This window comes from Embiotoca jacksoni, unplaced genomic scaffold (genome assembly GCF_022577435.1).
Source record: "Embiotoca jacksoni isolate LCO1_2020_lvr unplaced genomic scaffold, fEmbJac1.0.p SCAF_17, whole genome shotgun sequence".
NCBI classification, from domain to species: domain Eukaryota; kingdom Metazoa; phylum Chordata; class Actinopteri; family Embiotocidae; genus Embiotoca; species Embiotoca jacksoni.
Window position 1 is genome coordinate 492,501 of NW_027185307.1, and position 22,815 is coordinate 515,315.

Below are 22,815 nucleotides of genomic sequence, written 5' to 3' on the forward strand. Positions count from 1 at the left end.
CACGCGGAAATGAAAGTACCTGCACAGGTTTGCTGCTTGGACCCATAAATATGTGCAGAAACTCTGAGAGCCAGTGTTACACTAAAATCGGTCCCCCATCAGATTGTGTGACCTGATTCTTCCCTTCACTCCATGTTGAAACAAAACCAAGCAAACCAACACTATCAGTCACAGGGACTCATTACCGCCCCCTAGTGTACAAAGGGGTACTACAAAACTGAATGTTAATGACAGACGTCCCCAGACATCATGAGAGAAACATCGAGGATACTCTGACAACATGAGACTTTTAATAGTCATTTTGCACAGCAGACGTTTTGGCTTTTCATAAAAGCATTTTATTGAGGTGAACTAGTTCCTGGATCTGGTTCTCAGTCTGAGCCCTGTTCTGTATTCATTGTGAGCAGCTGAGTGGTGCAGTGGTTCCTCCCACAGTCCAAAGACATCCATGTTTGGTGGACCGGTGATTCTAAACTCTAAACTCTTTCCGTGTTGGCCCTGTGATGGACTGATGACCCATCCAGGATGTCCCGTCTTCGCCCAGCTGGGACCGACTCCACAGACTCTGACACACTTCAGGATGAAGTGGCTGAAATGGATAATGGATGGATGGTGTACTTGTGCCTCCTGCCTCACACCATCCATCCAATAGATGTCCTTGGACTTCCATTTTGCCCCCAGTAACCTGTCTGCCCTCTTCTGTTACAAGTTTCCCAACCAGCCCGTCCACAGTATAAACCTGCTGTGTCTCTGCCTGGTTGGCCTTCTGTTGGTCTGCTATGGACACCAGTGTCTATCTTCTTTCATCCTGCCTGTCCTCATCCCTGTTATCTCTGAACAAAGTGTGACACATCCTATAGAAGTACATTTCTGAAAGATGACTCATTTCTGCTTTTACAATTTTACAGGTCAACATGTTTGCTGTGAAAAGTAAAACTGAAGCAATAAAATGTTCAAATCTCTCTCTAAATGTGCAAGAATGGGAAATATATATATATAATGTGCAAAAAAAAAAATCAGCAATATGCACTGAAGCTGCCAAGGCAGGAAAAAAGGTATAAAAGTTTGTAGTACTGTGTACATACATTCAGATTGAAACACAACGTGAGCGTCAGGAGTGTGACAGAATGAAGGTCGTCTGAAGGTCACCTGGATTGTCTGCAGCCGGCCAGTCCAGAGCTCGATGCCTCCTCAATGAGTGGTTTCACAATCTTCTCAATCATTTCTGTCAGCACAGTGAATGTTGGCTCCACAATGAAGTCAATGAATCCTGCAGAGAACAGACAATATTGCAGACTAACAATGAGCGTGAATCTTCTGCTGGTTCTACTTCAAAATCAATGGATGGATTCAGAAGACAAACCATCTGAGACCGTGTCCATCAATGTTCTTGTTTATCATACAGCTGTGAACTATTTACATTTTTGAGATCTCATTTCACAGACATGAACAATTTTATCCAAGCTTAAAACACAATGTCCAAAAGGTAAAGGGGGTTGAATACATTTGGAATCCACTGTACTTTACTGAAACCCACTAAGTCCCATACTACTGAGCATTAGTTGTGTTCCTGTAACTTACCTATTTGGGACTGGGCCACCATGGTGGATTTACGGTCACAGAGAGGAGAGAAAGGGAGACCCAGCTCTGCTTCTCGATCGCCCTGAAAACACAGTCAACAGTATATATGTCTCAAAGATATCCAACATCATCAATATACAACAAAAGAAAATGGGGTTATACAAAGTGACACTTTGTGTGCTTGTTGATATTTGTTAGTATAAATAGTTGACAGTAAAGCAGGAAGCTGTTGACTTTAATGGGGAGTACCTGTCTGAAGAACTCCTCCAGCAGGGATATAGTCCAGCGCTGGTGGAGGTGCCAGCATTTGGCCGGGTGGCTGATGTCAGCGGTGTGCAGCAGCAGCGATAAGGCCTTTGGTTTATCAATCCTGCAAACACAGTCCAGTCAGTCACCTAGGCGCCACGGTCAGTACTCATCACACAACTGTCCAGACGTGGACTTCTGACCAAATCTGCAGCTCAAATGATTCTTTTAAGACCGGTAATCTCTGAAGAGAAGCATAAATTGTTCGTGACGATGCAGATGAGATCACAATACCTTTATTTTTCAACTTTTCAGTAACAGTAACAGTAAAAAATAAATAATTCTAGTTAACTCAGAGAGCTCAACAGGAGAGAAATGTTCCAAGTTTACATCTGGTCCAACAGTTGCTTTCAGGGCTGCTGTTGCTTAGCAACACATCAGTGATGGTGTCAGGAAGGGTCGGCCCGATTCTCTCCCTGATAGTAAGAATTTTATTAGTAAAGAAGTTAATGAAGTCATTACTGCTGAGAGCTGAAGGAATAGAGGACTCAACAGAACTGGGACTCTTTGTCAGCCTGCTACAGTGATGAAAAGAAACCTGGACTTGTTCTTGTTGTCCTCTATTAATGATGAATAATATAAAGTTCTGGCCTTACGAAGAGCTTTCTTATATAATATTAGACTCTCCTTCCAGGCAGGTGAAATTCTTCTAAATTAGTGGAACTCCATTTCCTTTCCATCTTTCTAGTCGCTGCCTAGCAGAGCGTAGTTCTGAGTTGTACCATGGAGACAACTTCCTCTGGTTCATGACTCTCTTCTTCAGAGGGGCGACATCATCTAGAGTTGTAGCAGAGATACTGCAGTGTTTTCTACCAGATGATCCACTTGTGTGGGACTAAGATCAACGTAGATGTCTTCCACTGCTTTAACACACGGCATCGAAGAGGATAAACATGTAACTGCTTCCTTAAACTTGGCCACGACATCATCTGACAGACATCTACTGTTGTGGGATTTATTCCCACATGCTGTGTGTACATTATTGTAACTTCAAATGTTAATAAGAAGTGGTCCGACAAAACAGGGTTTGGAGGAAATACTATTACATTTTCAGTTTCCATCCCATACAACAGAACCAGATGGAGGGTGTGGTTACCACGGTGACGGGGTTTATTTACATCCTGATAAAAGCCAATAGAATCTAATAATGATCTGAAAGTAGAACTGAGGCTGTCGTTGTCCACGTCAACATGAATGTTAAAGTCTCCCACTATCATCACTTTATCTGAACTCAGCACTAAATCTGATCAAAAGTCAGAATTCAGTTAGAAACTCTGAATAAGGACCAGGTGGGAGATAAACAACAACAATACAATCCATTTCTCTGCTTTCCAGTTTGGGTGAGAGACTAAGAGTCAGACTCTCAAATGATTTATAACTAAGTTTAGGGTTAGGGTTAATTGATAAACTTGAGTGGAAGATTGCTGCCACTCCTCCTCCTCCTCCTCCTCTTCCTCCTCCTCCTCCTCCTCCTCCTCCTCCTCTTCCTCCTCCTCCTCCTCCTGAATCTCTAGGAATATGATAATGAATATGACTGGGAGGAGTTGCTTCATTAATCCTAACATATTCTTCCTGTTGCAGCCAGGTCTCTGTGAGACAGAGTAAATCAATCTGATGATCAGTTATCAAGTCATTTACTAACAGAGATTTAGACCAGAGAGATCTCATATTTAATAGTCCGCTTTTAATTGTCAGATTTTTTTGATCCATTAATTTGGTAAGATCCATTTTTATTCCATTTTTATTGATCCATCTTTTCTTGAGTTGTTTAAATGTAGGTGGTCTGGGTACAGACACAACCTCTACAGGATGTTGAAGGTTTTGGGTGAGTGACAGCTCTAAAGAAGCTGCAGAGGAGCTGTAAGACTGCAGCTCTGCGTCCTGGCCTCAACCCTGGATGTCAGGTTTTAGGGCTGTTAAGAGACATGGTCATGTTTCTAGAAAGAAGAGCTGCACCATCCAAAGTAGGATGGATGCCGTCTCTCCGGATCAGACCAGGTTTCCCCCAGAAAGTATTCCAGTTGTTAATGAAGCCCACATTGTTAGCGGGACATCACCTCGACAACCAGCGGTGAAGTGAAGACGTACGGCTAAACATATCATCACTGGTCCGGTTAGGAAGGAGTCTAGAGAAAACTACGGAGTCCCACATTGTTTTTGAAAAGTTGGACACCGATTCAAGATGAACTTTAGTGACCTCTGATTGGTGTAACCGGGTGTCGTTACTGCCGACGTCAATAACAATCTGACTGGATTTATGATTAGCCTTAGTCAGCAGTTTCAGGTTTGATTCAATGTCGCCCGCTCTGTCCCCGGGAAGACATCTGACTCTGTCCCTTGGAAGACATCTGACTCTGTCCCCGGGAAGACATCTGTCTCTGGCCCCGGAAAACATCTGACTCTGTCCCTTGGAAGACATCTGACTCTGTCCCCTGGAAGACATCTGTCTCTGGCCCCGGGAAGACATCTGACTCTGTCCCTTGGAAGACATCTGACTCTGTCCCCTGGAAGACATCTGACTCTGTCCCCGGGAAGACATCTGACTCTGGCCCCGGGAAGACATCTGTCTCTGGCCCCGGGAAGACATCTGACTCTGTCCCCTGGAAGACATCTGACTCTGGCCCCGGGAAGACATCTGACTCTGTCCCCGGGAAGACATCTGACTATGGCCCCTGGAAGACATCTGACTCTGGCCCTGGGAAGACATCTGACTCTGACCCCAGGAAGACATCTGACTATGGCCCCTGGAAGACATCTGACTCTGTCCCCTGGAAGACATCTGTCTCTGTCCCCTGGAAGACATCTGACTCTGGCCCTGGGAAGACATCTGACTCTGTCCCCGGGAAGACATCTGACTCTGGCCCCGGGAAGACATCTGTCTCTGGCCCCGGGAAGACATCTGACTCTGTCCCCTGGAAGACATCTGACTCTGGCCCCGGGAAGACATCTGACTCTGTCCCCGGGAAGACATCTGACTATGGCCCCTGGAAGACATCTGACTCTGGCCCTGGGAAGACATCTGACTCTGACCCCAGGAAGACATCTGACTATGGCCCCTGGAAGACATCTGACTCTGTCCCCTGGAAGACATCTGTCTCTGTCCCCTGGAAGACATCTGACTCTGGCCCTGGGAAGACATCTGACTATGGCCCCTGGAAGACATCTGACTCTGGCCCTGGGAAGACATCTGACTCTGACCCCAGGAAGACATCTGACTATGGCCCCAGGAAGACATCTGACTCTGGCCCCGGGAAGACATCTGACTATGGCCCCTGGAAGACATCTGACTCTGTCCCCAGGAAGACATCTGACTATGGCCCCTGGAAGACATCTGACTCTGTCCCCTGGAAGACATCTGTCTCTGTCCCCTGGAAGACATCTGTCTCTGTCCCCCGGAAGACATCTGACTATGGCCCCTGGAAGACATCTGACTCTGGCCCTGGGAAGACATCTGACTCTGACCCTGGGAAGACATCTGACTCTGACCCCGGGAAGACATCTGTCTCTGGCCCCGGGAAGACATCCGACTCTGGCCCCTGGAAGACATCTGACTCTGGCCCCTGGAAGACATCTGACTCTGGCCCCGGGAAGACATCTGACTCTGTCCCCTGGAAGACATCTGACTCTGGCCCCGGGAAGACATCTGACTCTGGTCCCAGGAAGACATCTGACTCTGGCCCCGGGAAGACATCTGACTCTGTCCCCAGGAAGACATCTGACTCTGTCCCCTGGAAGACATCTGACTCTGTCCCCTGGAAGACATCCGACTCTGGCCCCTGGAAGACATCTGACTCTGGCCCCTGGAAGACATCTGTCTCTGTCCCATGGAAGACATCTGTCTCTGTCCCCTGGTTTCACTAACTTCATGTTAAACAGAGTCTCCAATAACCAGAGTTGGTTTCTCAGCAGGTGTTTCACAGAATGTGGAACATCAGTTGGAGACGTGAAGGTCGGTGGTGAACCGTGGGCTTCTTCTTGGGACGATGTCTCCTTCGTACTGTCCCCCGGCCGCCCGGCTGTTCGGGTGCTGCGGGGGACCGGCTAACTAAACCTGTATCCTGGACAGCTGTACACCCCCCCCCTCCTCCTCCCTGAGGAGCTCCTACTGCTATCTGGTTGTGTAGCATGGTGCACAGCAGTGATTCTAATTCTATGACCCTCCAGAGCCCTAACTACACTCCTCCTCCTCCTCCTCCTCCCCTTCCTCCTCCTCTTCCTCCTCATTAAGGAAGCAGGGTTGTAACTAAACATGTCACACTGAGCAGGAAAAACCAGAAGAGGAGGAGGGAGAGAGGGAAAACATTGTTAACTTCTAAGCTAGCAGCACCAAAACACCAAGTTAGTGAACGTTGGTCAAAGATTTAACAGGAGAATTGTTCAAGAAGAGCAAACGTGAGTTTTAACTTGAGATTAGAAGAAGTGGAGAGATTTAGATACGTGTATATATATAGATATATATAGATAGAGATTTAGATACGTAGAATTCAGGAAGATAAGCTGAAATAACAGAAGTAACACTAGTCACAATGTTTGTAGACAGGAAGTGATGCAGTACGCTCACCGTGATGTCAGACGAGATGAACCAATCACCCAATCCCCACATATAATTATCATGCAAGCAGAGATTTACTGTGGCATGTGTTCATGTCAGTTCATGTTGTCTGTGTTCTTCACGCTGTTCATGTTGTTGTTGTTGTTGTTGTTGTTGTTCATGTTGTTGTTGTTGTTCATGTTGTGCATGTCAGTTCATGTTGTTGTTCATGTTCGTGTTGTTTGTGTTGTTCATGTTGTTTGTGTTGTTCATGTTGTTTGTGTTGTTCATGTTTGTGTTGTTCATGTTGTTTGTGATGTTCATGTTGTTTGTGTTGTTCATGTTGTTTGTGTTGTTCATGTTTGTGTTGTTCATGTTGTTTGTGTTGTTCATGTTTGTGTTGTTCATGTTTGTGTTGTTCATGTTGTTTGTGTTGTTCATGTTGTTCATGTTGTTTGTGTTGTTCATGTTGTTTGTGTTGTTCATGTTTGTTGTTCATGTTGTTTGTGTTGTTCATGTTTGTGTTGTTCATGTTGTTTGTGTTGTTCACGTTGTTTGTGTTGTTCACGTTGTTTGTGTTGTTCATGTTGTTTGTGTTGTTCATGTTGTTTGTGTTGTTCATGTTTTTTGTGTTCTTCATGTTGTTTGTGTTGTTCATGTTTGTTGTTCATGTTGTTTGTGTTGTTCATGTTTGTGTTGTTCATGTTGTTTGTGCTGTTCATGTTGTTTGTGTTGTTCATGTTTGTGTTGTTCATGTTGTTTGTGTTGTTCATGTTGTTTGTGTTGTTCATGTTGTTTGTGTTGTTCATGTTTGTTGTTCATGTTGTTTGTGTTGTTCATGTTTGTTGTTCATGTTGTTTGTGTTGTTCATGTTGGTGTTGTTCATGTTGTTTGTGTTGTTCATGTTTGTTGTTCATGTTGTTTGTGTTGTTCATGTTGTTTGTGTTGTTCATGTTGTTTGTGTTGTTCATGTTGTTTGTGTTGTTCATGTTTATGTTGTTCATGTTTGTGTTGTTCATGTTGTTTGTGTTGTTCACGTTGTTTGTGTTGTTCATGTTGTTTGTGTTGTTCATGTTTGTGTTGTTCATGTTGTTTGTGTTCTTCATGTTGTTTGTGTTCTTCATGTTGTTTGTGTTGTTCATGTTTGTTGTTCATGTTGTTTGTGTTGTTCATGTTTGTGTTGTTCATGTTGTTTGTGCTGTTCATGTTGTTTGTGTTGTTCATGTTTGTGTTGTTCATGTTGTTTGTGTTGTTCATGTTGTTTGTGCTGTTCATGTTGTTTGTGTTGTTCATGTTTGTGTTGTTCATGTTGTTTGTGTTGTTCATGTTTGTGCTGTTCATGTTGTTTGTGCTGTTCATGTTGTTTGTGTTGTTCATGTTTGTGTTGTTCATGTTGTTTGTGTTGTTCATGTTTGTGTTGTTCATGTTGTTTGTGTTGTTCATGTTGTTTGTGTTGTTCATGTTGTTTGTGTTGTTCATGTTGTTTGTGTTGTTCATGTTTGTTGTTCATGTTGTTTGTGTTGTTCATGTTTGTTGTTCATGTTGTTTGTGTTGTTCATGTTGTTTGTGTTGTTCATGTTTATGTTGTTCATGTTGTTTGTGTTGTTCATGTTTGTTGTTCATGTTGTTTGTGTTGTTCATGTTTGTGTTGTTCATGTTTGTGTTGTTCATGTTGTTTGTGTTGTTCACGTTGTTTGTGTTGTTCATGTTGTTTGTGTTGTTCATGTTTGTGTTGTTCATGTTGTTTGTGTTCTTCATGTTGTTTGTGTTCTTCATGTTGTTTGTGTTGTTCATGTTTGTTGTTCATGTTGTTTGTGTTGTTCATGTTTGTGTTGTTCATGTTGTTTGTGCTGTTCATGTTGTTTGTGTTGTTCATGTTTGTGTTGTTCATGTTGTTTGTGTTGTTCATGTTGTTTGTGTTGTTCATGTTGTTTGTATTGTTCATGTTTGTGTTGTTCATGTTGTTTGTGTTGTTCATGTTGTTTGTGTTGTTCATGTTGTTTGTGTCGTTCATGTTTGTGTTGTTCATGTTGTTTGTGTTGTTCATGTTGTTTGTGTTGTTCATGTTGTTTGTGTTGTTCATGTTGTTTGTGTTGTTCATGTTGTTTGTGTTGTTCATGTTTGTGTTGTTCATGTTTGTTGTTCATGTTGTTTGTGTTGTTCATGTTTGTTGTTCATGTTGTTTGTGTTGTTCATGTTGGTGTTGTTCATGTTGTTTGTGTTGTTCATGTTTGTTGTTCATGTTGTTTGTGTTGTTCATGTTGTTTGTGTTGTTCATGTTGTTCATGTTGTTTGTGTTGTTCATGTTGTTTGTGTTGTTCATGTTTATGTTGTTCATGTTGTTTGTGTTGTTCATGTTTGTTGTTCATGTTGTTTGTGTTGTTCATGTTTGTGTTGTTCATGTTTGTGTTGTTCATGTTGTTTGTGTTGTTCACGTTGTTTGTGTTGTTCATGTTGTTTGTGTTGTTCATGTTGTTTGTGTTGTTCATGTTTGTGTTGTTCATGTTGTTTGTGTTGTTCACGTTGTTTGTGTTGTTCATGTTGTCTGTGTTCTTCACGCTGTTCATGTTGTTGTTGTTGTTGTTGTTGTTGTTCATGTTGTTGTTGTTGTTCATGTTGTGCATGTCAGTTCATGTTGTTGTTCATGTTCGTGTTGTTTGTGTTGTTCATGTTGTTTGTGTTGTTCATGTTGTTTGTGTTGTTCATGTTTGTGTTGTTCATGTTGTTTGTGATGTTCATGTTGTTTGTGTTGTTCATGTTGTTTGTGTTGTTCATGTTTGTGTTGTTCATGTTGTTTGTGTTGTTCATGTTTGTGTTGTTCATGTTTGTGTTGTTCATGTTGTTTGTGTTGTTCATGTTGTTCATGTTGTTTGTGTTGTTCATGTTGTTTGTGTTGTTCATGTTTGTTGTTCATGTTGTTTGTGTTGTTCATGTTTGTGTTGTTCATGTTTGTGTTGTTCATGTTGTTTGTGTTGTTCACGTTGTTTGTGTTGTTCACGTTGTTTGTGTTGTTCATGTTGTTTGTGTTGTTCATGTTGTTTGTGTTGTTCATGTTTTTTGTGTTCTTCATGTTGTTTGTGTTGTTCATGTTTGTTGTTCATGTTGTTTGTGTTGTTCATGTTTGTGTTGTTCATGTTGTTTGTGCTGTTCATGTTGTTTGTGTTGTTCATGTTTGTGTTGTTCATGTTGTTTGTGTTGTTCATGTTGTTTGTGTTGTTCATGTTGTTTGTGTTGTTCATGTTTGTTGTTCATGTTGTTTGTGTTGTTCATGTTTGTTGTTCATGTTGTTTGTGTTGTTCATGTTGGTGTTGTTCATGTTGTTTGTGTTGTTCATGTTTGTTGTTCATGTTGTTTGTGTTGTTCATGTTGTTTGTGTTGTTCATGTTGTTCATGTTGTTTGTGTTGTTCATGTTGTTTGTGTTGTTCATGTTGTTTGTGTTGTTCATGTTGTTTGTGTTGTTCATGTTTATGTTGTTCATGTTGTTTGTGTTGTTCATGTTTGTTGTTCATGTTGTTTGTGTTGTTCATGTTTGTGTTGTTCATGTTTGTGTTGTTCATGTTGTTTGTGTTGTTCACGTTGTTTGTGTTGTTCATGTTGTTTGTGTTGTTCATGTTTGTGTTGTTCATGTTGTTTGTGTTCTTCATGTTGTTTGTGTTCTTCATGTTGTTTGTGTTGTTCATGTTTGTTGTTCATGTTGTTTGTGTTGTTCATGTTTGTGTTGTTCATGTTGTTTGTGCTGTTCATGTTGTTTGTGTTGTTCATGTTTGTGTTGTTCATGTTGTTTGTGTTGTTCATGTTGTTTGTGCTGTTCATGTTGTTTGTGTTGTTCATGTTTGTGTTGTTCATGTTTGTGCTGTTCATGTTGTTTGTGCTGTTCATGTTGTTTGTGTTGTTCATGTTTGTGTTGTTCATGTTGTTTGTGTTGTTCATGTTTGTGTTGTTCATGTTGTTTGTGTTGTTCATGTTGTTTGTGTTGTTCATGTTGTTTGTGTTGTTCATGTTGTTTGTGTTGTTCATGTTTGTTGTTCATGTTGTTTGTGTTGTTCATGTTTGTTGTTCATGTTGTTTGTGTTGTTCATGTTGTTTGTGTTGTTCATGTTTATGTTGTTCATGTTGTTTGTGTTGTTCATGTTTGTTGTTCATGTTGTTTGTGTTGTTCATGTTTGTGTTGTTCATGTTTGTGTTGTTCATGTTGTTTGTGTTGTTCACGTTGTTTGTGTTGTTCATGTTGTTTGTGTTGTTCATGTTTGTGTTGTTCATGTTGTTTGTGTTCTTCATGTTGTTTGTGTTCTTCATGTTGTTTGTGTTGTTCATGTTTGTTGTTCATGTTGTTTGTGTTGTTCATGTTTGTGTTGTTCATGTTGTTTGTGCTGTTCATGTTGTTTGTGTTGTTCATGTTTGTGTTGTTCATGTTGTTTGTGTTGTTCATGTTGTTTGTGTTGTTCATGTTGTTTGTGTTGTTCATGTTGTTTGTGTCGTTCATGTTTGTGTTGTTCATGTTGTTTGTGTTGTTCATGTTGTTTGTGTTGTTCATGTTGTTTGTGTTGTTCATGTTGTTTGTGTTGTTCATGTTGTTTGTGTTGTTCATGTTTGTGTTGTTCATGTTTGTTGTTCATGTTGTTTGTGTTGTTCATGTTTGTTGTTCATGTTGTTTGTGTTGTTCATGTTGGTGTTGTTCATGTTGTTTGTGTTGTTCATGTTTGTTGTTCATGTTGTTTGTGTTGTTCATGTTGTTTGTGTTGTTCATGTTGTTCATGTTGTTTGTGTTGTTCATGTTGTTTGTGTTGTTCATGTTTATGTTGTTCATGTTGTTTGTGTTGTTCATGTTTGTTGTTCATGTTGTTTGTGTTGTTCATGTTTGTGTTGTTCATGTTTGTGTTGTTCATGTTGTTTGTGTTGTTCACGTTGTTTGTGTTGTTCATGTTGTTTGTGTTGTTCATGTTGTTTGTGTTGTTCATGTTTGTGTTGTTCATGTTGTTTGTGTTGTTCACGTTGTTTGTGTTGTTCATGTTGTCTGTGTTCTTCACGCTGTTCATGTTGTTGTTGTTGTTGTTGTTGTTGTTGTTCATGTTGTTGTTGTTGTTCATGTTGTGCATGTCAGTTCATGTTGTTGTTCATGTTCGTGTTGTTTGTGTTGTTCATGTTGTTTGTGTTGTTCATGTTGTTTGTGTTGTTCATGTTTGTGTTGTTCATGTTGTTTGTGATGTTCATGTTGTTTGTGTTGTTCATGTTGTTTGTGTTGTTCATGTTTGTGTTGTTCATGTTGTTTGTGTTGTTCATGTTTGTGTTGTTCATGTTTGTGTTGTTCATGTTGTTTGTGTTGTTCATGTTGTTCATGTTGTTTGTGTTGTTCATGTTGTTTGTGTTGTTCATGTTTGTTGTTCATGTTGTTTGTGTTGTTCATGTTTGTGTTGTTCATGTTTGTGTTGTTCATGTTGTTTGTGTTGTTCACGTTGTTTGTGTTGTTCACGTTGTTTGTGTTGTTCATGTTGTTTGTGTTGTTCATGTTGTTTGTGTTGTTCATGTTTTTTGTGTTCTTCATGTTGTTTGTGTTGTTCATGTTTGTTGTTCATGTTGTTTGTGTTGTTCATGTTTGTGTTGTTCATGTTGTTTGTGCTGTTCATGTTGTTTGTGTTGTTCATGTTTGTGTTGTTCATGTTGTTTGTGTTGTTCATGTTGTTTGTGTTGTTCATGTTGTTTGTGTTGTTCATGTTTGTTGTTCATGTTGTTTGTGTTGTTCATGTTTGTTGTTCATGTTGTTTGTGTTGTTCATGTTGGTGTTGTTCATGTTGTTTGTGTTGTTCATGTTTGTTGTTCATGTTGTTTGTGTTGTTCATGTTGTTTGTGTTGTTCATGTTGTTCATGTTGTTTGTGTTGTTCATGTTGTTTGTGTTGTTCATGTTGTTTGTGTTGTTCATGTTGTTTGTGTTGTTCATGTTTATGTTGTTCATGTTGTTTGTGTTGTTCATGTTTGTTGTTCATGTTGTTTGTGTTGTTCATGTTTGTGTTGTTCATGTTTGTGTTGTTCATGTTGTTTGTGTTGTTCACGTTGTTTGTGTTGTTCATGTTGTTTGTGTTGTTCATGTTTGTGTTGTTCATGTTGTTTGTGTTCTTCATGTTGTTTGTGTTCTTCATGTTGTTTGTGTTGTTCATGTTTGTTGTTCATGTTGTTTGTGTTGTTCATGTTTGTGTTGTTCATGTTGTTTGTGCTGTTCATGTTGTTTGTGTTGTTCATGTTTGTGTTGTTCATGTTGTTTGTGTTGTTCATGTTGTTTGTGCTGTTCATGTTGTTTGTGTTGTTCATGTTTGTGTTGTTCATGTTTGTGCTGTTCATGTTGTTTGTGCTGTTCATGTTGTTTGTGTTGTTCATGTTTGTGTTGTTCATGTTGTTTGTGTTGTTCATGTTTGTGTTGTTCATGTTGTTTGTGTTGTTCATGTTGTTTGTGTTGTTCATGTTGTTTGTGTTGTTCATGTTGTTTGTGTTGTTCATGTTTGTTGTTCATGTTGTTTGTGTTGTTCATGTTTGTTGTTCATGTTGTTTGTGTTGTTCATGTTGTTTGTGTTGTTCATGTTTATGTTGTTCATGTTGTTTGTGTTGTTCATGTTTGTTGTTCATGTTGTTTGTGTTGTTCATGTTTGTGTTGTTCATGTTTGTGTTGTTCATGTTGTTTGTGTTGTTCACGTTGTTTGTGTTGTTCATGTTGTTTGTGTTGTTCATGTTTGTGTTGTTCATGTTGTTTGTGTTCTTCATGTTGTTTGTGTTCTTCATGTTGTTTGTGTTGTTCATGTTTGTTGTTCATGTTGTTTGTGTTGTTCATGTTTGTGTTGTTCATGTTGTTTGTGCTGTTCATGTTGTTTGTGTTGTTCATGTTTGTGTTGTTCATGTTGTTTGTGTTGTTCATGTTGTTTGTGTTGTTCATGTTGTTTGTATTGTTCATGTTTGTGTTGTTCATGTTGTTTGTGTTGTTCATGTTGTTTGTGTTGTTCATGTTGTTTGTGTCGTTCATGTTTGTGTTGTTCATGTTGTTTGTGTTGTTCATGTTGTTTGTGTTGTTCATGTTGTTTGTGTTGTTCATGTTGTTTGTGTTGTTCATGTTGTTTGTGTTGTTCATGTTTGTGTTGTTCATGTTTGTTGTTCATGTTGTTTGTGTTGTTCATGTTTGTTGTTCATGTTGTTTGTGTTGTTCATGTTGGTGTTGTTCATGTTGTTTGTGTTGTTCATGTTTGTTGTTCATGTTGTTTGTGTTGTTCATGTTGTTTGTGTTGTTCATGTTGTTCATGTTGTTTGTGTTGTTCATGTTGTTTGTGTTGTTCATGTTTATGTTGTTCATGTTGTTTGTGTTGTTCATGTTTGTTGTTCATGTTGTTTGTGTTGTTCATGTTTGTGTTGTTCATGTTTGTGTTGTTCATGTTGTTTGTGTTGTTCACGTTGTTTGTGTTGTTCATGTTGTTTGTGTTGTTCATGTTGTTTGTGTTGTTCATGTTTGTGTTGTTCATGTTGTTTGTGTTGTTCATGTTTGTTGTTCATGTTGTTTGTGTTGTTCATGTTTGTGTTGTTCATGTTGTTTGTGCTGTTCATGTTGTTTGTGTTGTTCATGTTTGTGTTGTTCATGTTGTTTGTGTTGTTCATGTTGTTTGTGTTGTTCATGTTGTTTGTGTTGTTCATGTTGTTTGTATTGTTCATGTTTGTGTTGTTCATGTTGTTTGTGTTGTTCATGTTGTTTGTGTTGTTCATGTTGTTTGTGTCGTTCATGTTTGTGTTGTTCATGTTGTTTGTGTTGTTCATGTTGTTTGTGTTGTTCATGTTGTTTGTGTTGTTCATGTTGTTTGTGTTGTTCATGTTGTTTGTGTTGTTCATGTTTGTTGTTCATGTTGTTTGTGTTGTTCATGTTTGTTGTTCATGTTGTTTGTGTTGTTCATGTTGGTGTTGTTCATGTTGTTTGTGTTGTTCATGTTTGTTGTTCATGTTGTTTGTGTTGTTCATGTTGTTTGTGTTGTTCATGTTGTTCATGTTGTTTGTGTTGTTCATGTTGTTTGTGTTGTTCATGTTTATGTTGTTCATGTTGTTTGTGTTGTTCATGTTTGTTGTTCATGTTGTTTGTGTTGTTCATGTTTGTGTTGTTCATGTTTGTGTTGTTCATGTTGTTTGTGTTGTTCACGTTGTTTGTGTTGTTCATGTTGTTTGTGTTGTTCATGTTTGTGTTGTTCATGTTGTTTGTGTTGTTCATGTTGTTTGTGTTCTTCATGTTGTTTGTGTTGTTCATGTTTGTTGTTCATGTTGTTTGTGTTGTTCATGTTTGTGTTGTTCATGTTTGTGTTGTTCATGTTGTTTGTGTTGTTCACGTTGTTTGTGTTGTTCATGTTGTTTGTGTTGTTCATGTTTGTGTTGTTCATGTTGTTTGTGTTGTTCATGTTGTTTGTGTTCTTCATGTTGTTTGTGTTGTTCATGTTTGTTGTTCATGTTGTTTGTGCTGTTCATGTTGTTTGTGTTGTTCATGTTTGTGTTGTTCATGTTGTTTGTGTTGTTCATGTTTGTGCTGTTCATGTTGTTTGTGTTGTTCATGTTGTTTGTGTTGTTCATGTTTGTGCTGTTCATGTTGTTTGTGTTGTTCATGTTTGTGCTGTTCATGTTGTTTGTGTTGTTCATGTTGTTTGTGTTGTTCATGTTGTTTGTGCTGTTCGTGTTGTTTGTGTTGTTCATGTTGTTTGTGTTGTTCATGTTGTTTGTGTTGTTCATGTTGTTTGTGTTGTTCATGTTTGTGTTGTTCATGTTGTTTGTGTTGTTCATGTTGTTTGTGTTGTTCATGTTGTTTGTGTTGTTCATGTTGTTTGTGCTGTTCATGTTGTTTGTGTTGTTCATGTTGTTTGTGTTGTTCATGTTTGTGTTGTTCATGTTGTTTGTGTTGTTCATGTTGTTTGTGTTGTTCATGTTTGTGTTGTTCATGTTGTTTGTGTTGTTCATGTTGTTTGTGTTGTTCATGTTGTTTGTGTTGTTCATGTTGTTTGTATTGTTCATGTTTGTGTTGTTCATGTTGTTTGTGTTGTTCATGTTGTTTGTGTTGTTCATGTTTGTGTTGTTCATGTTGTTTGTGTTGTTCATGTTGTTTGTGTTGTTCATGTTGTTTGTGTTGTTCATGTTGTTTGTATTGTTCATGTTTGTGTTGTTCATGTTGTTTGTGTTGTTCATGTTGTTTGTATTGTTCATGTTTGTGTTGTTCATGTTGTTTGTGTTGTTCATGTTGTTTGTATTGTTCATGTTTGTGTTGTTCATGTTGTTTGTGTTGTTCATGTTGTTTGTATTGTTCATGTTTGTGTTGTTCATGTTGTTTGTGTTGTTCATAGCACTCAATTATTTTGGCACCAGCACATACATTTAGTAATTTGGTTGATGCTCACTGCAGGCAACTGATCTCAATGAAAAAGCTGCAGGAGATGCAGAGGCCAGAAACTCTACTCCAAGTAAAAACTGATGCTTCTTTTACAACTGCCGAACATTTGCTTCTTTGACCTGTCACACATCAAGTCTTATGTAATTGATTAAATATACAAACAGATCGCTGCGTGCTGGAAACATGAAGACTTCCCTGTGTTGGAACGAAGGTTCAAACACACTCAAACCTTCATTCAAAATATGAACCCTAACCCAAACAAAACAAAAAAAATGCAGCCACCCATTTTCTCCACCGCCTGTCAAACATGGCAGCTGAGTACAATTAGCTGTTCAAATCCACGACTCACGACTCCGGCTGCTGCAGGAGGCTTTTCATGGCTTTGATCTGCTGGAAGTGGCAGGACATGTCGGTGGCCAGCACCATCTCCACCACCAGAGTCCTCAGTTCCCTGATAGAGTGAACGACAGCAAAGTATTACTGCAGAAACCAAATAAAACAGGACTTGTACACTTCAGATGTAATTTAGTGCTATTAAGCATGAGAACAAATGTTCACTGATTCGATTTTTTACGAAATAACAACATCTTAACACTGTGAGCGTGTTAGTATTGTAATGCTAGCATTGCAGTAGCTCAAATCCCCACTGAACAGCTGGTAGAGTCCTTTAGCCCCACAAACCTAAAATATGATCACGGTCACCTCTCACCTCCAATCGTCTTTGGAAAGATTAGAGAGGATGTTCATTTCCTCGCCATCTTGCAGAAGGCGATAGGCAGCGCTGACATGGTGGTTCTCCAGAACGGCCCGGTCATTGTACAGCAAAGCTGTGTCGGACCTGCAAATCACATAGAGCCTCATTCATCATTAAAATGGCTGAAAATACAATTCATGTAAAAGCCCTTCCACCGTGAGGTCCCTGTAACAGGACACGGTTAATGTTAAGAAAATGCCACTGCCATCATTTTTTTCAAAGGTTACCAAGGATTGCATGTTTACTGAGGAGGCTAGAAGCACTATGACTAAAGAGGATGTAGTATTTGTTGTGCATGATTTCTTGAGTCTTAATCTACACTTATTAAACTTTCTATAAGGTGCAATCAAAAACCTCCGAGACTGTTCCTGTAGCGCACGAACGGTGCACAGCACAGTAATGCGTTTGAAGCAGGGGAAGCAATAACTCTGGTGAGAAAGTATCCTGAGTTACGTCTGAGATCCACAAGTTTTTGTAACCGCTGGTACGTGAACATTTATGATTTCATTATGGACCTGAAGCGTTGAGTAGGAGTGAGAAACTCAGCTGTTTCCAACCCGCTGTTAGCTGGTATGTTGCCATGGCGCCACACTTGTGGTGGTTTGTAGCAAATGTTTTTTTCTCAGATGTCTCAGAAGGTCCCGGTGGAACTCGGTGTTGACAGTCTAACTCTGGGGGACGAGTTCACGGTGACACAAAGAAAACCCACCTGGTGTCTCCTGACCTGAAGATCCTTCTTCGGTCTAGGACGGTGAAGCTCCGCCCCTTTTGAAACGTGATGTCATCAGAGCACTTCGCTCAGCACATTGCTTCATCACCGTAGACTTTCTGAAGACTTTCAAGAGTCCCTGTTGACCGTTTACAGAGTTCTACCAAACTTTGACGTGTGGAGAAATCAGACCAGAAGTCACAAAAACGTGTGGGACTCAGCAGCTGATGCTGATCAAGCGATGTAACTTGGAATATTTCCTCATGAATATTATTGTTTGATCCTGCTTCATGCACATTACTGTGCTATATGCACAACAGGAATACTCTTAAAATGTTTTGATTGCGTGATCATTAGGGCCCAAACTTGTTCATTTTGGTTTTACAGTTAACACTGACTAACTTTGTTTTTTGCAGGTGGAAATTTCTAAAAAAGGGATTAACGGGTCAAATGTGTTTTGTGTACTTCATTTTATTCATTAATGTGCAGAAGTATTTTCAACTTGAAACCTTATTTTAACCTGTGCTCAGAATTTACAATTATTTCAATGTTGCTGGGTGGAAATTACCTGGTCTGAATATGGAAGTTGTTGGTGGTCCCTGTATGTTCATAGTCGTGAATGGCAGCTGCAAAAATTATGGCAAAGATCTCCAATTCAGTTAGCCAATGCTGAGAGAGAGAAAAAAAACAACCACAAAAGACACAAAATATGAGGCCCAATGATCCAAAACACACATGCAGGATATGTAAGACCTGTCTGACAAAGACGCAGAGTGACGGAGTGTTGCCTCAGATGACCTGGCCTCAACAATCACCTCCCTAACGCTGTTGAGATGGTTTGGGATGAGATGGACTGCAGAGCAGGTCAGGTGACTAAACTGGATGACAGAATGCAATGAGTGACTGCATTTCAAATTAGCATGAACACAACACAAGCCTTACCACCATGCCGGTCTTGAGCAGCAGGTAATGGATGGTCTGTGTGACATCAGCAGCATGCATCAGGTTGTGGTAGGGGTTCTTATGTTTGCTGTAGCCCACTTCCAACGAATCCACAAATGATAAGAGTGCAGCGATGGGGACCTGACATCCAAACAACACAACAGAGAAGCATGATGGATGACAGATACTGCTGCATTAATTTAAGTTAGCCAGGATTTGTCACCTTATGTATAATTACATAAGTGCATTATTCTATTGTGTAGTCCGAAACAATGCTTTTGTAGGCCATGAAAATTAAGTCATTTGCAAACTTGATTTTCCTCTCTGCATATTGTTGCAAAAGGAAACTGCATTCCTATGACACTGCTGGATTAAAATGAACAGACCATTCATTGTGGTGTTAGAACATCTCTTTTAAAGTCAGATAACAGTGACAGGTGAAGTTTTGTTTCATCTTACCTTGAAACGATTGATTAGGTCATATCTGGTGAACAGCTCATAGAAGACAAATTTCAGAGCGTGGTCTCCACTGGCCTCATTCAGTGCAAACACATCAAAAGACCACATGTCCGCATGCTAGAACAGATACATACAAACTAGTTTTAATATTGCATGCAGTTCAGGGCATCTGTGCAGTCCTAGTGTACCTTTTTTTTTATTTTTATTTTTTAAAGTAAACAAAGAAAAGAAGACAAGAAAGATACCAGCGGCATTTCGGTTTGATTATCATGTCCAAGCCCAGTTAAAGATAGCAGTGTGAGGGTATTATTTGTTGTGCTTTACTGATCATTGTATTATTTCCTGAAGAGCTCGTCCATTTATCTTTAAAAGTTATGGAAATTCAGACAGCCCCATCTTTGTTCCTCCAGCCAAGGTACTGCATTTCTTTAACCAACCCTTTCCTTTCTCTTCTTCTTCGGTGTCACTACATCTACAAGTCATTCCCCATCTACAGTCTCCATTCAACCCTTAACTTCATCATAACCTATTGTTCAAAAACCTCAACTATTTCCATCCCTCCACTGTAGATCTTATTTCCGCCTCTGACCTGTCCTTACCTCTGTGGTGAAGGTCGTTTATTTGTCTGTTTATTGGCAGAAATACAAAAAAAACTAATAGCACTGATTTTCATAAAACTTGGTGGATCCACAAATCAGTTTTCACTTTCATGAACATTGTGACAGAGGACATTGTCTACTACATGTCATGCATCTTAAAATCCAGTAGATGCTGGTAAAGTTGAACAGTTACAAAACATAGGCCATTCTAAGAAATACAAGGACTCCACATCACAATGGTACCCTGACACCTGTTATCTGCAGTTGCAGATTGTGATATGAAAATACAGTCCTGCATTTATTCACTGGGATGCAGCATGTTTTCATGCACCCCCTGAATGACAGGCACACAGATAGGACAGACAAACAGCATCAGCAGTCCCAATGGCCAGTACACTGCTGTGGAGAAGTGGTTTCATAAAGGTCATAGAGGTTGTCGTTTCAGATTTGCATGTTATAGATGAGTTGACAATTGGCCTTTGCGGAGGTCTGCACTCCACGAGTGCCTTTCTCCTCTTAGTAAGGTCTGGATTATACGATGTCAAGTGCTATGAGATGATTTATGAGTTGTAATCAAGAGATTTTGAGACTGTTTCTAATGCCCATGATCATGGAGCAGGGGAAAACATTAACTTTCATAACTTCAAGTTACATCGCTTCATCAACATCAGCACCTCTTACATGCGTTTTTATGACTACTGATACGTGAACTTTTGTCACCAAAGACTCCAGAGAGACCACACATCAAATTATGTGTCAAACACAGGAAATCGGCAACTGAGACCAGTTTTGTGTTCAGTCAGGAGCACAACATCGCTGAAGTTTCAGGTCCATGGTGAAATCATGCAAGAGTACCAGTGGTCACAAAAACGCATGGAACTGGTGCTGATGTTGATCAAGCAACATAACTTTGAAAAAGTTGCAGCCACCTGGTCTTTGAACTCTCACTGTTCTGAGCTCTGTTTGTGCACAACAGGAACCATCTATAAACTTTTGGATTGCAGCATGTATGTTACGATTTGAAGCCATCCATCATCTATATCCACTTTATCCTGAGCAGGGTCACGGGGGGGGGGGGGGGGGGGGGGGAGCCTATCCCAGCTCACATTGAGTGAAGGCAGGGTTCACCTGGACAGGTCTCCAGTCCATCACAGGGACACATAGAGACAGACGGAAACAAAGACCGTTTACGCTCTCATTCACACCTCAGGGACATTTGTAGAACCAGCAGTTAACCTGAGGTTCATGTTTCTGGATGGTGGGAGGAAGCTGGAGAACCGAGAGAACCCACGCAGGCACATGGAGAACCTGCAGACTCACACAGGAAGGCCGGGATTCAAACCCAGAACCTTTTCACTGTGAGGCAACAATGCTAACCACTGCACCACTGGGCCGCCCATGATTTTGAAGCCTATATGTAAAATTGAAGTAAATAAATGAAGACTTTAAAAGCAGGCACATGTACTGAATAACTGTAAAATGCTGGTTAGGGAATTTGCAGACTGTGAAAGGATGAAAGATGTTTTCTCATATAACTATATATGAATCCATTCCAGTCTTCTTTCCACCACAGAACCAAACAGACCCTCACATCCATACCTTGAGCACAGCGATGACATTTGGAGGATAACTGAGACCAGCCATGTTGGAGGTTCGTCTGTACATCCTGTCCCAGAGAAATAACACACATGGAGAAATACCACTGCCAAATGTAAAAAAAAAAGAACGTTCCAACACACTGAATGCACCACTAAATATTAAGTATCTTCTGTCTTTTCTATTACTAATTCTTATATAATAAAAATGAAAATAATAATCAAATAAAACAATAAAAATGTCAAAACACCGGAACAAAATCACATCTCAAAAGACACTTGGCACCAAAAATGAAATGAAGTCGAATTCAATCTGAGATCATAATGTGCTGCTGTCATTCTTATTATGTATTACTGTATGGAACACAATAGACCTGAGCTTTTGGTGGGAAATTTATCTCAAAAAAGTTCTTAGAAGCAAATTCAAGCCACCATCTCCTCTCCTGTTTTTAAATGAAGGATGCAACTGTTGGTTGTAAGTCTCTACAATCCCTTTCATTTATGGGATTTTTAACAGTTGGTGCTTATCAAATGTTATTTAAAGAGAATTAAAAGGGTTAGTGTAACTGTTAACTTGGGGCGCTGCCACAATTGCATGTATTTTTGCAAATGTGAAATATGCTGTTTTTGAAAACTATGAACCAAATCTAAGGAGAAATAATACTGACTCACAAGGCAAAAGCAATTTAGTTATATCCTGTATCTGACTTTCTGAAATGTTTTGTACGAACATGTGTAACTTGAGTGTATACAGCTGTTTGAGTTAGCGGTCTATATAACTGGCCTGGTGATCTGTTGGCTGCAAACAGAACAAACCTCTCCACGAAGATGCCAGCTTGCACTGCATGGACGATGCTGCGGAAGCGTGGCTTGTCTTCATTGCGGCGCAGCATCAGGCCCCGTTGCCGGGTAAAAGTGGAGGCCAGCCAATCACGAACCTCCAATGGTACAGAGTCCGACTGGATGTCACTCAGCTCATCTTCTGGATCCACCAGCCGCCTGCAGGAAGATTCCCAACATCCCATAACTCACACAGTGTACATTTCTGCAGGCTGCTATGCACACAAACACACAGACTGGAACTGGAAAGTTTTCCACCAGTGAACAACATTCTATGTAATTACATTTTAAAAATGTTTTAATCCCCCAGTATGTTTAAAACCTTTGGTAGATGACTGCATGTGGTTAAGTATGGTTTGATAAAAGCTGAAAGCTTCTTGCCTGATTTCCTCAACACAAAGAGACTCGAGAACTGAGGCAGCAAACTCCAGGTTCTTCTTCAGGTCCCCCACAGACGCTTCCCCCCTCTCAAGCAGCTTCACCAGGCATCGCAATCTGCAACCAAAGAACGGTTGTTTTTCTTTTACCTCAGAATGAGCCCTTCATGTCTACATAGGTCACAGGTCATCTTCCATGAAGCCACCATGTTGCAAAACTAAAGTGATGGTGTTGATCTAAACACCACAGAAACCGTCCAGCTAACTTTACAGTTACTCTGGCTGGCCTCCACTTGTACTGCGAGGAGCCTTGGACTTATTATTGTCATTTAACTCACACAAAAAGCAAAGTTTATTGGACTGCCTTCTTTCATCTGAGCAATATTGTCAAAATTAGTGATGCTGAAAAAGTAGCCGGTGCATATCTTGCATCATGTGGGTACTTTCATGCTCCTACAGTGAAGGCCGCAGCCTTTATACCGCTCAGCACAAACTGTATTTTATATTTGCATATAATGTTATTTCACACTGCAAAAATGTGGCTAAAGGTTAATTCATAGTTTTGTGTGAAGGACTTTTATACACAAAACTATGGCTATTTATTGGAGCTAAAGCAGGAACAGTAAGTCTCCATGGAGACAACAAGCACTGTGATTGGTCACATCGGGCTGCTTTTTTTTTTCCTGGTGTTTCTGGTGCAAGAAGCAATAATAAAGAATAAAGACATCAAAC

At 39.9% G+C, this 22,815-nt stretch overlaps 1 protein-coding gene across 1 annotated transcript in view; it reads right to left on the reverse strand.

Moving 5' to 3' along the window:
• Positions 1-22,815, reverse strand: part of pde1ca (phosphodiesterase 1C, calmodulin-dependent a) — a 32,796-nt gene that overhangs the window by 3,375 nt on the left and 6,606 nt on the right. The window contains 11 exon segments of the mRNA XM_069151759.1: positions 1,150-1,270; positions 1,582-1,663; positions 1,831-1,951; positions 16,158-16,259; positions 16,518-16,646; positions 17,840-17,940; positions 18,214-18,354; positions 18,673-18,789; positions 20,871-20,937; positions 21,683-21,865; positions 22,088-22,201. Of these exon segments, the coding sequence (XP_069007860.1) occupies positions 1,150-1,270; positions 1,582-1,663; positions 1,831-1,951; positions 16,158-16,259; positions 16,518-16,646; positions 17,840-17,940; positions 18,214-18,354; positions 18,673-18,789; positions 20,871-20,937; positions 21,683-21,865; positions 22,088-22,201 (1,278 nt within the window).